Here is a 17700-nt window from a genome sequence, read left to right on the forward strand (position 1 = left end):
GATGCTGTGGGCGGGGAACGGGAGACATTTAAGAACCCACATCTGGAATCTAGATTCCAGGCAAAAAAGCACGTTTCAAAAGGTAGTAAGAACGAAATAACAAACGCTGGAACCTGGGCCTGGTTAGGGACATCACCCCAAAACACCAAAACCAAACAGTCCTCACTCTCCCGTAGGCGAACGCGGAGAGGGAGGAACTACACCTCCCAGAATGCAGAGCGGCGAGGCGGTGCTAAAGAGATGGCCTGCTTTTACCTCACGTTTGCTTAGAAACGCCAGTCCCTCTTCTTAGTACTCAGCCATCCCAGCGTAATTGGCTCTGTAGCCCGTGCGTGGGAGGGCGGCTCAGGCGTCACTGGCAGCGGTTGAATGAGGTCCTAATCCCCGCCTCCTCACGGGAAATGAAGTCCTTTCCAATAGTTTCTCTGACCGAGTCAGAGCAATAGGACTACATTTCCCAGAGGAGCGCGGGTCTGCCAGGGGGCTTGGGGGCGGTGCCTCACGTATGTTACAGTCATCGCAAGCCTCTTCCGCGGGACTGTGATGGCCGGAGAGATGACGATCTTAGGTTAGTAACTAAGAGGGTTCTTTACGCTGTCGCGGGCACCGGAGCGGTTGAGGGAAGCAGGGATGGGTCGGGGTCGTTGTTGCAACTGCTCGATCCCGCTGGCATGGCGGGAAAGGCGTCAGAAAGGTGCCTTTGAGGCGCTTTGGGGCTGTTCCCGACGCCGGGTTGGGGGTCGCCTCTTGGAATGCCCCGGCCGCTGTAGGCCTGGGTAGGGCCGGCGGCGACCCTCTGCATACATTTCAAGGATGTTGGACCTCAGGAAGTGTTCTTATCCAAGGAATGTCGATTTTTGAATCGTTGGTTGAATCGGGGTCTTTGAGAGGCCTCTAGAATATGCATTTCCGAGACCCCTTTGTGGAGGAAGGGGGAGGAGCACTAGCAGCATCCCGACCTGTAGGCTCGTGGGATGCTGGATTTTGAGAGATCCAGGGCTCTTTAATGTGTAGGCCAGTATTTCCACCAATCCGGGTAGGAATTACACTCTCCAGATGAGAATGTGATAAAAATGTTCCTGAAAATGAGTCTGTAAGAGCGAGTGGAAGGTGGGAATGGGAGTTGATTTCATTTCATTACGTGTTGATGAGGATTTTTGTTATTTTTTATTGAGTAATTAATTGTTACTAAGCTAAGAATTAGTGAAAGAGACTCCTTTAGATTGGCATTTTGAGTTTTATGTAACCTGGGTGGACACAGGTGTAAAACACAGCCTCCTGAAACCAAGTAACAGATTAACTATAAATTCGAAGTGGCTTCTTTCTCCTTCACTTATGTTTACAGGCAGTGTAACATTTGTACATATTTGTTTTTTTCATAATTAACATTTATTGGCAAGCTTCTGTTAGCTAGGAACCATTTGTGCAGGGGATTCAACGTGCCTAAAACCTAACTTCAAAGAGTTTCCATTTATGTTAGCATCAAGTTACACACTTCTATTCTCCTAAATATCACCGCTGCAAGATGTCCTTCATTCATATTTAATACAGAAAAGGTTAACTGTGTTCTGTTATGAAGTGACAGTTTAATATCTAAGCAACTTCCAAAACTGTTTCGATCCAGTTTATCCATTTCATCCTTTTGAAAGGAAAAAGGAGAGGGGAGATAAAAGAGTTTTAGCATTACAATATCAGGGCTTTTGGTATGGAAATTTTAATAATAGAGTTTTGTTTTAATATTGATATCTAAAGCTAATTATAAAACTATAAAATCTAAATAGCAAACTTTGGACAATTCTGAAAGAGATGGGAATACTGGACCACCTGACCTGCCTCTTAAGAAACCTGTATGCAGGTCAGGAAGCAACAGTTAGAACTGGACATGGAACAACAGACTGGTTCCAAATAGGAAAAGGAGTATGTCAAGGCTGTATATTGTCACCCTGCTGATTTAACTTATATGCAGAGTACATGATGAGAAATGCTGGGCTGGAGGAAGCACTAGCTGGAATCAAGATTGCCAGGAGAAATATCAGTAACCTCAGATGTACAGATAACACCACCCTTATGGCAGCAAGTGAAGAAGAACTAAAGAGCCTCTTGATGAAAGTGAAAGAGGAGAGTGAAAAAGTTGGCTTAAAGCTCAACATTCAGAAAACTAAGATCGTGGCATCTAGTCCCATCACTTCATGGGAAATAGATGGGGAAACAGTGGAAACAGTGTCAGACTTTATTTTTGGGGGCTCCAAAATCACTGCAAATGGTGAATGCAGCCATGAAATTAAAAGACGATTACTCCTTGGAAGGGAAGTTATGCCCAACCTAGACAGCATATTAAAAAGCAGAGACATTACTTTGTCAGCAAAGGTCTGTCTACTCAAGGCTACGGTTTTTCCAGTAGTCATGTAGGGATGTGAGAGTTGGACTATAAAGAAAGCTGAGTGCCGAAGAATTGATGGTTTTGAACTGTGGTGTTGGAGAAGGAGAGTCCCTTGGACTGCAAGGAGATCCAACCAATCCATCTAAAGGAGATCGGTCCTGGGTGTTCACTGGAAGGACTGATGTTGAAAGTGAAACTCCAATACTTGGGCCACCTGATGAGAAGAGCTGACTCATTTGAAAAGACCCTGATGCTGGGAAAGATTGAGGGTAGGAGGAGAAGGGGATAACAGAGGATGAGATGGTTGGATGGCATCACTGACTCAATGGACATGGGTTTCGGTAGACTCCGGCAGTTGATGATGGACAGGGAGGCCTGGCGTGCTGAGGTTCATGGGGTTACAAAGAGTCGGACACGACTGAGCCACTTAACTGAACTGGGTTACATTCTGACTTTTGCTCCAGATAAATGACTTTTCCTGTCAATTTTAGTACAGGTATTACTGAAATGTTTCTTTTTCAGCCTTTTACTCATCCATAAGTTAAGTACACTAACATACAGGGTTTTTTTTTTCTTTTTTGTTACTTCATTTTAATGGTATTATAGTCGGTTTGAATTGTGAAAAACATGATGTTTGAGAAATGTTATGAGTAAAAAAGAAAAAAATTTTGAGACTTTATAGTCTAGTATTGAAGAGTGATTTTAGTGTTGTAATTTATCAAATTATACTAGTTTGATAAGACAACTTTTAATTTGCCTGTATTTCAGGATCAGCTGTTTTGACTCTCCTGTTGGCTGGCTATTTGGCACAACAGTATTTACCACTGCCTACTCCTAAAGTGATTGGAATTGACCTTGGCACTACCTATTGTTCAGTTGGGGTGTTTTTTCCTGGCACAGGAAAAGTAAAGGTCATTCCAGATGAAAATGGTCATATCAGCATACCCAGCATGGTATCCTTCACTGACGATGATGTTTATGTGGGGTATGAAAGCTTAGAGCTTGCAGATTCGAATCCTCAGAACACAATATATGATGCTAAAAGATTCATAGGCAAAGTTTTTACCCCGGAAGAACTGGAGGCTGAAATTGGGAGATACCCATTTAAGGTAAGTTAAGCTGAAATGTATTTTTAGTTCAGCACGCTGTTTCAATTAGTTCTTTGGCTTCAAGTTACAAAAATTTATGTTTCAATGGACTCAGTTTGTATGGAAGTTATATTATCTCATTCAACAAGCAGTCCTACAGTGGCTCCTGGGTTGGTTAATTCGCTGGTCCCACAACACTGTTGAGGACTTAGGACACTACCATCTTCTCACTCTGCCATCCTCAAAATGCATTGTTCTTTTATTGTTCTTCTCACTCTGCCGTCCTCAAAATGCATTGCTTTTTTTACAGAATGCATTGTAGCAGGTGGCTAATGAAGTCCCATATACCTATAGATAGATGGATGGATAAATAGATACTCTGTTTGTGTGTGTATACGTATTTGTATATAGAAAAAGAGATCATACTAGGCATGCTGTGTTTTGACTTCTTTGAAACTCATCAGTATATCATATATATTGTTTTACATCATTATCTTTCATGGTTGTGTGGAACAAGTGTTCCACCGTTTAATTGTCCAGTCTCTATATGTTTTATTTTTTCCCTAGTTTTCCACTATCATTGGAACTTCAGTGAATATCATTGTTTGTACATGTGTATTTTTACACTTGTTTGATAATTTCGTAAATTTTATAGGCCAAATGGTTGTATGTTTTTAAGGTTTCTGATTTGTATTGCTAACTTTGGGCACCAAGAAGTTTACATGCTCTTATCTGTTTTTCAGACTGCCTATGTCTTCAGTAGTTATTATTTTTCAGTCTTTGCCAGTAGATAAGTAAAACATAGTAGTAATTTGCATTCCTGTGATTTCTAGTGAAGTCAAACTTTAAAAAAAATCAGTTTATTGCATTTTTCTTCAGTGATCCATTTCTCACCCTTTGTCCTATTTTCTTTTGGGATGTTTATCTTTTTTGAATGACTATAAAAATACATTTGTGACACTTAAGTATCCCCCCTTTTTTTTAACTAACTGATGTATAATTTTGTTTTTTAACTGTCTAGAGTATTAGATTTTTATGTGGTAAAATCATCTCAATAATTCCTTAAAAACGTTTTTAGAGTCTTATGCTACTTACAACAGCCTTTCCTATCCTATCCACTTGTATTTTTTTTCTAATGCTTTTATATAAGTATTTGTAGGTTTGGGTTTTGCTGGGCTTTTTCTCTTAAATATTTAGATATTTATGTAGGGTTTTTTTTTTTTTTTTTTTTTGGTAAATTATGAAATAGGATTCTAATAGTTTTGAAATTAGATGATTGTATCAGTGTTGCTTATTGAATAACCCATACATAAAAGCTCTGAAATTTTTATTTATTTTTAAGAGGAGAAAAAAATTTCTCCAGGTATGTATTTGGTTTTATTTCTTTGCTTTTCTTTTAATTTTTTGTTTTCAGTTCAGTTCAGTCACTCAGTCGTATCCGACTCTTTGCCACCCCATGAATCGCAGCACGCCAGGCCTCCCTGTCCATCACCAACTCCCAGAGTTTACTCAAACCCATGTCTATTGAGTCGGTGATGCCATCCAGCCATGTCATCCTTTGTCGTCCTCTTCTCCTCCTGCTCTCAATCTTTCCCAGCATCAGGGTCTTTTATTAAGACCCTTTATTAATTTGTAATTTTTCTTTTGTAATGATAAAATTGTATAAAGCTATACATTTTCCTCTAAATTGCAGCTTTGGGTACATTACTTATTGATCCTAGAGTTATTTTAAGGTTGTGTGTGTGTGTGTGTGTGTGTGTGTTTAAGTTTCTCAGTGATCCAATTTTTTTGTTGTTTCCCTTTTATGATTACTCTGAACATACTGGAATTAATCTAATTTTTTAAAATGTACAAATATACAACTACATTAGCAAGGATAGTATACTAATATACGTTTTCATGGAAATAAGAATGTGAGTGATATTTGATTCTTAGCAAAAATAGTGAAGTATTAAAATTATTCTTGTTAATACGTACCAGCACATTCTTTCAATTATCTATTATGTTTGGAAATAAATTAGTTTTTTGAAAAAGAAGATCTTGAGTCGTACATGATTTAGCAACTGTTATTCCTTCTATTGGGCTTTCCTAGTAACTCAAACAGTAAAGCATCTACCTGCAATGCAGGAGATTCAGGTTCTAATACCTGGGTCAGGAAGATACCCTGGAGAAGGAAATGGCAACCCACTCCAGTATCCTTCCTGAGAAGTTCCATGGACAGAGGAGCTTAGCAGTCTGCAGTCCCTCTATCTCATCATTCATTTTTTTCTTACATTTGACATATGTATTGAGTTCTAGTTATATGCTGCTGCTGCTGCTGCTAAGTCGCTTCAGTCGTATCCGACTCTGTGCCACCGTATAGATGGCAGTGCACCAGGCTCCTCCATCCCTGGGATTTTCCAGGCAGTAATACTGAAGTGGGCTGCCATTTCCTTCTCCAGTGCATACTTAATGATAAAATTTATTTTTCTGCTATTATTAAAAACTAGAGTAGATTCATTTTATAATTTTAAAGTATATCTTTTAATAGCCTCTGATCTTTGTACATGCACTTGCTAGATAACAAATGAAATTTTATGACCTTTTCAGGGTAAGTTTTGATTGAATACATTCAGTGTGTGTGTATATATATATATATATTTATGTGTATTAGTATATGTGTATGTATTATATGTATGTAGATATAAACACACACTCATATATAGTGTTTTCATCTTTGCAAATCTTATTCACAGGTTTTAAACAAAAATGGAATGGTTGAATTTTCTGTGACAAGTAATGAAACCATCACCGTTTCCCCAGAATATGTTGGCTCTAGACTGTTGTTAAAATTAAAAGAAATGGCAGAGGAGTATCTTGGAATGCCAGTTGCCAATGCTGTTATTTCTGTACCAGCAGAATTTGATCTAAAGCAGAGAAATTCAACAATTCAAGCTGCTAACCTTGCAGGTAATAATATCACTTGCCTGAGTTGCATTTTTCTCAAAATTTTCTTAGGCTGAAAATCTGTAATGAGGTGTATTATTTTGCTATCCATTTGATTAGGCGCCTAGACAACTATATGGTAGATAAACAATTAAGAAGGCTCCATGGTACAATGTAAAATATGTATATTCTGACAACAACCTATCAGGTATATGACTAAGGCTGAGAAAGAACATGGACACATTAGCAGTGAGGAATTTGTTCTCCTGAACTTGTTTTAATGTGAAGATGAATATAATACAATGTTTTTTAAAAATCTGAGGTGGGAAAAATTTATTTGATACCATTCAGCAAATACTGATTACCTAGGTAAACAGAACAGGTAAACCCTTTTTCTCATGGAGCTTATATTCTATTGGAGGAAACAGAAAATCAGTATTGAAGATAAATATAGTGTTCTTACCTTTAGCATTCTGTCATTTTTGAGGTTGTACCCAAGTCTGCATTTTGGACTCTTGTTGATTGCAAGGGCTACTCCATTTCTTCTATGGAATTCTTGCCCACAGTAATAGATACAATGATATCTGAATTAAGTTCGCCCATTCCCGTCCATTTTAGTTCCCTGATTGCTAAGATGTTGGTGTTTATTCTTACCATCTCCTACTTGACCACATCCAATTTACCTTGATTCATGGACCTAATATTCCAGGTTTGGCGTCAGAGGATGAGATGGCTGGATGACATCACTGATACAATGGATATGAACTTGGGCAAACTTCAGCAGAGGATGAGGGACAGGGAGGCCTGGTGTGTTGCAGTTTATGGGGTTGCAAAAAGTCGGACATGACTGGGCGACTGAACAACAACCCTTAGCATTATTGACATGTTAGCCTGAAAATTCTTTGTTGGGGAACTGTCCTATGTATCACAGGACATTTTGCAGCATCTTGTAAACTGTACTCACTAGAAGCTAGCCAATAGCACCCTCTCTACCAAGTAGTGATAATTTTATGTCTCTGGACATTGCTAGATGTCTTTAGAGGAAGAAAATGATCTCTGGTTGAGAGCCTTGATACAGTATGTATTAGAAAGTGACCTGCTATGGGAGAGGAAGATAGGATAGAGGTTTAAGAGGATGGGGATATATACATACATATGGCTGATTCACTTCATTGTTCAGCAGAAATTAACACAACATTGTAAAGCAATTCTATGCCAAAAAAAAAAAAAAAAAGTAACATTCTCTGGCTATGACCAACCTAGACAGCATATTAGAAAGCAGAGACATTACTTGGCTGACAAAGGTCCGTCTAGTCAAAGCTATGGTTTTTCCAATAGTCATGTATGGATGTGAGAGTTGGACCATAAAGAAAGTTGAGCACTGAAGAATTGATGCTTTTGAACTGTGGTGTTGGAGAAGACTCTTGAGAGTCCCTTGGACTGCAAGGAGATCCAACCAGTCCATCCTAAAGGAGATCAGTCCTGAATATTGATTGGAAGGACTGATGCTGAAGCTGAAGCTCCAATACTTTGGTCACCTGATTCGAAGAACTGACTTACTGGAAAAGACCCTGATGCTGGGAAAGATTGAAGGTGGGAGGAGAAGTGGATGACAGGACGAGATGGTTGGATGTCATCACCAACTTGATGAACATGAGTTTGAGCAAGCTCTGGGAGTTGGTAATGGATAGGGAAGCCTGGCGTGCTGCAGTCCATGGGTTGGAAAAGAGTCGGACACAAATGAGCAACTGAACTGAACATGTTATGAAAAAAAAGACAGGATAAGGGAATGGGCTTGCTAGGTGATCAGAGAGTAGGGGAACTTGCAGGTTTTGAAGAGAGTGATCAGATAGACCTCAGTGAGAAAGTGATGTTTAAGCAGAGTTGAATGAAGCCAGGTAGTGAGCCAAGCAGGTGCATGGAGGAAATACGTTGCAGGGGAGAAAGTGGCCAGTGTAGCAGCCATAAAATGAGAATTTAGAAAACAGAAGGTTGGCCAGTGTGACCAAAGGCGAGTGAGTGATGAAGTCAGAAAGCTAAGGGGAATAGTATTATGGTCTTTGAATAAATTCTTCAGAGTTTGACTAGTTTTTATGGCTCTTGATACAGAAAGTCATACTACTTTCAAGGCCACTCATTATCTATTGTTTAGCATTACCTTGAAATCAGATTTTACTGTATATTTCAGAGTTGCTTTCAAGGATCTTGCATTTTAAGTTCTTTTTAAAAATATCATTGTAGCTGTTAAAGCATATCTTCTAAGATTTTTCTTTTTATCATTTTTCTATCTATTCATCTGTTCTTTTACAAAAAAAGTCATTTTTAAAAGATGAGCACCATAAGCTTATTTCTATGGCTATTTGTTACAGTATATGGTTAATGTTTCCCTTCCCAAGTAAAATATGAAAGTTAGAAGAGGCTGAGGGATCTTAAAATTAAGTATTAAAAAGAATAGAGTGATGTATTTCACTGAATCTGGGCCTTTATTTCTTTATACTGTAGTCATCTTTTAGAATAATTTTAATGATATCCATTTAGAAGAACCAATATTTGTCCTTCCCGTTTCATTGTTTTTATTTGGCTTGTGACTGTTCTGATTATTACTCAGTGGAGTTCATGTTGGAGAAGATACTAATATGTTGTAGGATTAAGTGAAAAAAAATTCCTTAATCATGTCCTTTAATGATTGTTCTTCCCTCCAACCAATTTTACAGGCCTGAAGATCTTAAGAGTAATAAATGAACCCACAGCAGCAGCTATGGCCTATGGTCTCCACAAAGCTGAAGTCTTTCACGTCTTGGTGATAGATTTGGGCGGAGGAACTCTCGATGTGTCATTGCTGAATAAACAAGGAGGAATGTTTTTAACTCGAGCCATGTCTGGTAAGAAAAATGTAGGGAGTGTTAACGAGATTCAGCCATGTTGACATATCTAATGTGTAAAGTGTTCATTTTTCAGTGTTTCAGTATTGTTCGCATTAATTTTGGTAACCTTCTGTACTTGTGATCTTAATGCCACCACCTCTTTTATTTATAGCAAAAAGTCTCAAAAAATGACTGGATATCCTGTAAGTCAAATATTGTAGCTCACTGAGCCAGTAGTCTTCACCTCCATTGTGAAGGGAACAGAAGGAAAGAAATCATTTAAAATGAAGGATGGTCAGTTTACTTCATTTAATAATCTATTTCACTAAGTAGCTATGTTTAGGAAATCTAGTAGTAGTATTTTACATTCTAAATTTTTTTACGGTTTTTGTTTTAGTTTAAGGAATTAAGCCTATGGAACTTAAGTTATAGGTTGTCTAACTGGACTCCATTTAGAAGCAAGTTCAGTGATGGGAATTTATATCACATTAACTCTTTTCCTTATTAAATTATTTTTTCTACTTTTTAGCTCTTAATCATTTAAAAAGGAATTTTTTTTTAAAGATAAATGCTTACTGGTACTTTTTAATTGTAAGAAACACGTCTTTCTTTTGAGACTAATGCCACTTTTTGTTTCTAAATTGCTACTTAAAGCCCAGTCTGTGTTCTCAATTTCTTATTTTCCGAAAAAGTATTTGATATCACTGAGAGACTTCCTTTTACATCATTTGAACCCAGATGTTCACTGTATTTTAATAGTGTACTTTTGAATTAAACTGCTTTTAATCCAATTATTTTTAATCAGTCTGTATATGAATAAAATCTTAATAATACATTAAATAAGTATTTATCATCCCCAGAATATCATTTATACATACATACTACACAGATACATGCATATGTAAACACATACATAGTATAATATAAACTTTTTATTTTTAACTTAGGAAACAATAAACTTGGAGGACAAGACTTCAATCAAAGATTGCTTCAGTACTTATACAAACAGATCTATCAAACATATGGCTTCCTGCCCTCTAGGAAAGAGGAAATCCACCGCTTAAGACAAGCTGTAGAAATGGTCAAGTTAAACCTGACACTTCATGAGACTGCCCAGTTGTCAGTATTACTAACAGTGGAGGAAAATGACAGAAAGGGACCTCCGACTAGTGACAGTGAACTGCCAGAGGACAAACTTTCCCCAGCAGATGACCCCCATGTGGACAGCGTGTTTGGAGCTAACCTTTCTGAAAAGAAACGTGGAGAGGGTCAGGTTTTATTTGAAACAGAAATATCACGAAAGCTCTTTGATGCCCTTAATGAAGATCTTTTCCAGAAAATACTCGTACCTATTCAGCAAGTGTTGAAAGAAGGCCACCTGGAAAAGACTGAGATTGATGAGGTGGTCTTGGTTGGGGGCTCAACTCGTATTCCTCGAATCCGCCAAGTCATCCAAGAGTTCTTTGGAAAGGACCCCAACACGTCTGTAGACCCTGACCTGGCCGTGGTGACAGGAGTGGCTATCCAGGCAGGGATTGATGGAGGCTCTTGGCCTCTCCAAGTCAGTGCTTTAGAAATTCCCAATAAGCATTTACAGAAGACCAACTTCAACTGAAGTACGGAGGGATTGCTATTTGAGATCTTGTCTAGTGATCTCTTCCTCTTTATCAGACCACCTCCATCAGCCAAATAAAGTCTCGAAAATGTCTCACACATTTACCTGAAAAATAACGTTTATATATGTGAAATTTTGCATAACATTTTGTCTTAAGATTGAATGTGACCAGATCAATCCTTCTTGATTTTGGAGAGATCCCATTCCAACAAGTACTTCTAAAATGATAGAATTGAGGTAAAACTCTCTTACTGGATTATAGGTGACTGTATTTTCTGGATTCTGGAAGTAGACATCCATGTGCACTTAAAACTATATTCTGTAAACAATGCCTAGTGCCAATTATATGATTCCCAGTTCTTACTAAATTGTATTAGCAGGGGCTGGCAATTTATTTACTTGGTTATCAGATGTAATTCTTAATTTGAACTATACTTGAAGGACAGTGTTGATGTCATGTACTTATATTGACTGGGAGATAGCAGTGTTATTTGTATAAGCTGTATATACAATGTTCAGTAACGGCCATGGTATATGACAAAGTTAACCTTCGCAAGGTCAGTGTCCTGTCATGTGTCCTATTCATGGAACCTGCATTCTCCAGATTTTTAAAATATATTTATTGAATCAGTTTTTTTTCTTTCTAAAAAGCTACAAATTTATTCAAACATTTCATTACCAATTTATATTTTATTTCTTTAATCTGCTATCATTCTCTGCTTCGATTTCCATGGTTCTGCATGGTTAGAAAACAAAAGAATTATTAATTACATTTTAAAAATGTGTTAATGTCACAATATTTATTACTATAATTTTTTTGGTTATTTAAGACCTTTGTAGATGTTGATAAGGGGCTTTCCTGGTGGCTCAGTGGTAAAGAATCTGCCTGTCAATGCAAGAGACACAGGTTCAAGCCCTGGGTTGGAAAGATCCCCTGGAGAAGGAAATGGCAACCCTCTCCAGCATTCTTGCCTGGGAACTCCCATGGAGAGGAGTCTGGGGCTACCGTCAGTGGGATTGCAAAGAGTCAGACACACAATTTAGCTACCAAACAAGACATTGATAAACAGCAGTAATTAGGTACAGTATTTATTTATTTTATGGTTTTTTTTTCAGTGTTTATGGTCAGTAAGCCCTGGAGAATTTAGCTTGCGTTTGATTCAGTTTTACTGACGTTTTTCCCCATATTTAGTTGTGAATGAGGAAAATTGTACTCATTTGCAAAATCCTTGTTATTTGTTTCCTACCGTCATTTAAAAATAATCAGACTTGGACGGTTTTAACCTTAAGGTTAGTTTGTGATAAGAACAAAAATTCATGAATACTGGAAGTAATATGGAAATCTCATGAAAGACAATGTTAAAAAATGTCCACAAATCAGCATTTATAGTAACATTGGTATAGTGCGGTAGTTTTAGTTTGTTTCCTTTTAGAAAAGCTGCAGGAACCAAGAAAGAAAACATAGTGGTTTTATTTGTTATGCCCCTATTATTTGAAGATTTTCTTTTTCCTTAATAGAGGCTACTTCCTCTCAATATTCAAAAGTTATACTCTGGTCAACATTTTTGCTAATGTAAAATAGGTCTCTTTACCCAGTGCTGAATTTGAAAGGACGTTGAATTTCCAATCACTGAAAAAAAGAAATAAGCAAGCGCATTTCAGCAACATCAAAACATTTCTGCTTCTCATAGTAAAATCTAAGTGTTTTTGTAGATTATAAAGAAAATATTTCTTAGCAATGAAATTGCAGTTAAAACAATTTCAATCAGATACTTTTGTGAATAGAAAATGTCTGTAGTAGATAAGTAGAAAAATATAAAATGTCTGTTCACATGTTTAATTTTAGAACTGAATGGAGAAATGCCAAAGAGGAAGCCTTCACTGCATTATAAATATATTCAAGTGTTCTTTTGAACTTTATAAAAATTTTTACTAGACTTAAAAATTGAAAAAGATCTTTGTGCGAAGGTCTTTTAAGAGAAAAGTGTTCAATTTATCAAAATCTCTATAGTACCAGCTTTAACTAAAGCATTTTAAGATTTTTTTAAAGTTCGAATTTCTCCAATATATGAGATAGTTCAGGACAGTCTGTTAAGAGTTCTTAGAGGAAACAATTTGCAAGACAGAATGGCTAATCTCATACTCTAAAATTGGAATTTAAAAAATTTGATTGTGTCTGAAAAATAGAATGGCAGTGTTGGAATTTGGAGCCAATAGTTCAGCATATTCTCTAGAATAATACGCTTTAAAAAAAAATTGTGTCTGTCTTCAAACATATTTAGGAGGCTATGTATAAATAGTCTTGAAGTCAATGTAGTTTATTTAAAAGGTAAAAATGCATTCTGAAAGGGATCATTTATACATAATAATCTGAAGACATTTTCCATAAAACTATATTTTGGTTGTACATCTTGCTAGTGTTTTTTGAAGTACATAACTTTTAAAATATTAACTGTCTTACATGACTAGAATATGTGAATGAATGTTTGGTGTCAGGAATGTTTTGGTACCTCCTGTTTTCACTGGAACCACTGATGTATCAGCAGATACTATTGTGTATAACGTGTTCTGAAGATCATAGTTGCCGTGCATAACATTGTGCCTCTTAACTTGGTGTGCATACAGGTGGTTTACATTTTAATGTAAATAAATGCCACTTTGCAGTTTGTTTTTTAAACTGTGTCCTTTATTTTCTATTTGAGACTATGCCAGAGTACATTTTTGAGGTATGTAAATAAGAAAGGAAATGGGAATAGAGCTGATCTGATGCTTATGGCACATGACCTCAGCAGGTGTGGCCTAATTTCCTGCATCCTGAATGTCCCTGAAATTGCTTGCTTTTCTACTTATTTCTTTATTTTTTAATTAATGTTTATTGGAGTATAGTTTCTTTACAGTGTTTTGTTTCTGCTGCGGAGCTAAGTCAATCAGTGACACGTGTACATATATCCCCTCTCTTTTGGATTACCTTCCCATTTAGGTCACCACAGAGCACTGAATAGACTTCCCTGTGCTATATAGGAGTTTCTCATTGGTTATCCATTTTATATATAGTATCAATAGTGTATATATGTCAGTCCCAATCTCCCGATTCTTCCCTCCTCCCTGCTTATCATACATTTGTTCTCTAGGCCTTTGTCTCTGGTTTTGCTTTGAAAATAAGTTCATCGGTATCCTTTTTATAGATTCCACTATAAGCAATATAGTGTTTGTTTTTCTAGATTAGTTTTGGCTCCATTATAGTCAGAAGCCATGAATTGATATTTAGAATTCTGGATATCCTATTCATGATACAGGAAATGTCTCTTCTAATTTAAAGAAATGACATATACCCAGAATTCTGAATACCAATTTATGGCTTTTGACTAATGGAGCCAAAACTAATTTAGATAGTTAATAACCCTGCTTAATAAACAACTGTAATCCTTTGGTTAGTGATTAATACTTGATAATTCTCTAATAAAGTTTGTATTATTCTTTGGACAAAAAAATTTAATATGTATTTTTTAAAGAAGTTCATTTGATTCATGTAGTCTTTTCAAATGAGCCCTTAAAAACAGATGTGGCTTTCACTAGTTCCTGTGATTCTTTCATGGTTACTTTAACTACCATTGCTGGGAGATTCAAATATATGAGAAAATAGAGGGATATGTCCATATTTTATTTCACTAAACAGACATATACAGTGACCTATTCAGGTAGGCAGCTTCTAATGTAACTTCCAATACTCGGGCCTGGTATTCAAGTCTTCAAATGCTGTAGCCACAGTTCAAATTTGAATGTAATCTTTTGAGAGACTCTTAAGCCAGAATCACTGAGCTAAGCAGTTTCCAGATTCCTGGTTCACAGAAACTAGTACCCTTTTTTCATTTGTTTTAAGCTTTGTTCAGTTGCTCAGTTGTGTCTGACTCTGCTACCCTGTGGACTGCAGCATGCCAGGCTTCCCCATCCTTCACGATCTCCTGGAGTTTACTCAAACTTGTCCATTGAGTCAATGATGCCATCCAACTATCTCATCCTCTGTCACCCCCTTCTCCTTCTACCCTCAAACTTTACCAGCATCAGCGTCTTTATGGTTCAATTAACATCTCTACGTGACTACTATGGACCTTTTTTAGCAATAGATAATACAGTGCTTACTATGTACCTGGAGTTTTCTAAATGTTTTAATAGTACAAATTTTGTTCTAGCTGACTTATGAGTAGTTACTGTTACCCTGGGCTTCCAGGTGGTATTAGTGGTAAAGAACCCGCCTGCCAGTGCAGGAGACGTAAGAGACATGGGTTTGATCCCTGGGTGGAGAAAATCCACTGGAAAAGTAAATGGCAACTGAATCCAGTATTCTTTCCTGGAAAATCCCATGGACAGAGTATTCTGGCAGATAGAGACACGACTGAAGCGACTTAGCACGCGCACACTGTTAACCCATTTTCAGGTATGTAAATTAAGGTACAGATGTGTTATGTAATTAATACAACATTACACAGCTACTAAGTAGCAGAGTTATGATTCAAATCCAGTGCATGGACAGAGGAACCTGGCAGGCTGTAGTCTATGGGGTCACAAAGAGTTGGACATGACTGAGTGACTGAACACACACACATTTAATTCTTCACATTACTGAGAAATTTGAATTTACAGATTTTTCAGATCCGAAATGAAGATAATAGTACCTAATTCATTGGGGTTTTGTAAGTGCCTGGCACAGAAAGTGCCAAGTACTATGAATGGAGATGATAGATAATTGACCATAAGAAACATTGAAACAAGTTTCAGTGACTTGCTAATTTTATAAGAATTGTAAGAAAATGCCACAATAATGTAGGTTATTTTCCCTAATATACTCAAAGCCCTAATTCTATGAGTCTAGAAGATAAATTTGCCATGCTAAAGCATTTATTTAATTTTGGAAAGAATTAATAGCTTGCCTCACCTCAAGTTATTTGGATGTTAAAAAAGTAACAAATGCAGTTTATTTTATACCTCATTGAATTAACTATGCTTTGGCTTACCTAAAAAGACATTTAAAATGTTTTAAATAGCTTACCTAAAATATGTAACACAACTTTGATGTGGACTTCTTTTTTTTTTTTAAGTTATTGAATTTGTTACAATATTGCTTCTTAAAATCCTTAACCCAAGGGATCTTAGCTCCTTGACCAGGGATCAAATCCACACTCCTGCATTGGAAGGCAAATTATTAGTCACAACTTTATATATATATGTATATATATATACACATATAACAATGTAAATACATACTTCTGTTAAGAGTTTATCCATTCACCTTAAATTGTTTGATGTGTCCTATGTAGTACTGGAAACTAGAAATTGGATCTTAATTATTAGTTGTAAATACTACCCCTGCCCTGTCTCCCAAGTAACTAAATTAAGAACATTTTGTCAAGGTTGAAAAATATTAATACTTTATAACATGCCAAAGAATTGATGCTTTCTAATTGTGGTGCTGGAGAAGACTCTTGAGAGTCCCTTGGACTGCAAGGAGATCAAACGAGTCAGTCTTAAAGGAAATCAACCCTGAATATTCACTGGAAGGAAAGATACTGAAGCTGACGCTCCAATACTTTAGCCACCTGATGTGAAGAGCCGACTCATTGGAAAAGACTCTGATGTTGGGAAAGATTGAAGGCAGGAAGAGAAGGGGTCATCATCAACTCAATGAACATGAGTTTGAGCAAACTCCAGGAGATAGTGAAGGACAGGGAAGCCTGGCATGCTGCAGTCCATGGGGTTGCAAAGATTCTGATACAATTTAGCGGCTAACAACAAAAAAAGTGGTCGTGGCAGATCCTGCTAAATGCTACTGCACCATCTTTTCTATTCCTTCTTACTTCAGAAGTGAGTTTTTTTGGAGAGGCAACATCCCCTACTTTAAAAATTATTTTCTAGCTTCCTCTAAAGCTAGGGATGAATATGTGACATAACTCAGACCTACCTTCTTGAAATACAGACATGAGGCTGGAGATAAAGCAATGGGTTTGCAACTAACAATCAACAGACATGTAATGGGTGGTTGAGCCAAAGGCAGAAAGAAGCAGCCAGTGGTGTCATGTAACTGCTCTGGACATCTTTGTCCTTTCTGCCTTGGGACTTCTTTCTACCTAAGAAAAACAAGCCCTTAGTTGTTTACACTTCTTTGTTTTCCTTCTTTCTGGTTTTGAACCTTTGACCCTTAATTTATGGTTAAACATTTTGTCCAATTGTCATTTGTTGGACTTCGGAATAAAAAGGAAGTGGTTTAAGTAAAAAGTAGAAGAAAATACATGAAACAGTTTTTTCAAGACCTTATGCATCATGGTTCACATTAATTCTTGTCTGTTATCTCTGTAAAATCATGGCTCTGGCAATACAGAGAAAGCAGAATCTGTTGTGTAATACCTGGAGATGGTTGCACAAATGCTCAGAACAGAAAGCCAGAAGCAAATGTTCAGACAGAATTACTGTTGACTAAAGCTGGATTAATATTTATGCCTAGTTCCTGTGGTACTCCACTGTAACACATTCTCAATCATTCATTTAGTCTTATTCTCTGATGACCACATTACATTTTCTATTATGTCTATCAAGAGTTGAAAAATAGCAATAAACCCATAATCATCCCCAAGTATATTAATGATAAGCTGAGTGCTATAAATATGAACTCAAAATCAACCCTGTATCCCTTCCTTTGACACACAAAAATGCATATGTGTCATTTTCCTTTTAAATGTTTTGGAAACATATTTTTCAAATTTTTCACAAATATCACAGATAATTTTTTAGTTTATGATGTTATTTTTACATTTTGCTCGTATGCCTATCCATTTT

The 17700-nt window shown here is 36.8% G+C and overlaps 1 protein-coding gene across 1 annotated transcript; it reads left to right on the forward strand.

Annotated features, from left to right (window-relative positions):
- The first annotated feature begins 450 nt into the window (after nucleotides 1-450).
- Nucleotides 451-13549, forward strand: HSPA13 (heat shock protein family A (Hsp70) member 13). The gene is made up of 5 exons (XM_055567807.1): nucleotides 451-568; nucleotides 3149-3489; nucleotides 6204-6417; nucleotides 9108-9275; nucleotides 10205-13549. Exons 1-5 carry the CDS (start codon nucleotides 544-546, stop codon nucleotides 10870-10872), a joined length of 1416 nt encoding a protein of 471 aa, XP_055423782.1. The 5' UTR covers nucleotides 451-543; the 3' UTR covers nucleotides 10873-13549.
- Nucleotides 13550-17700: the final 4151 nt, after the last annotated feature.

This window comes from Bubalus kerabau, chromosome 2 (genome assembly GCF_029407905.1).
Source record: "Bubalus kerabau isolate K-KA32 ecotype Philippines breed swamp buffalo chromosome 2, PCC_UOA_SB_1v2, whole genome shotgun sequence".
Lineage (NCBI taxonomy): Eukaryota > Metazoa > Chordata > Mammalia > Artiodactyla > Bovidae > Bubalus > Bubalus kerabau.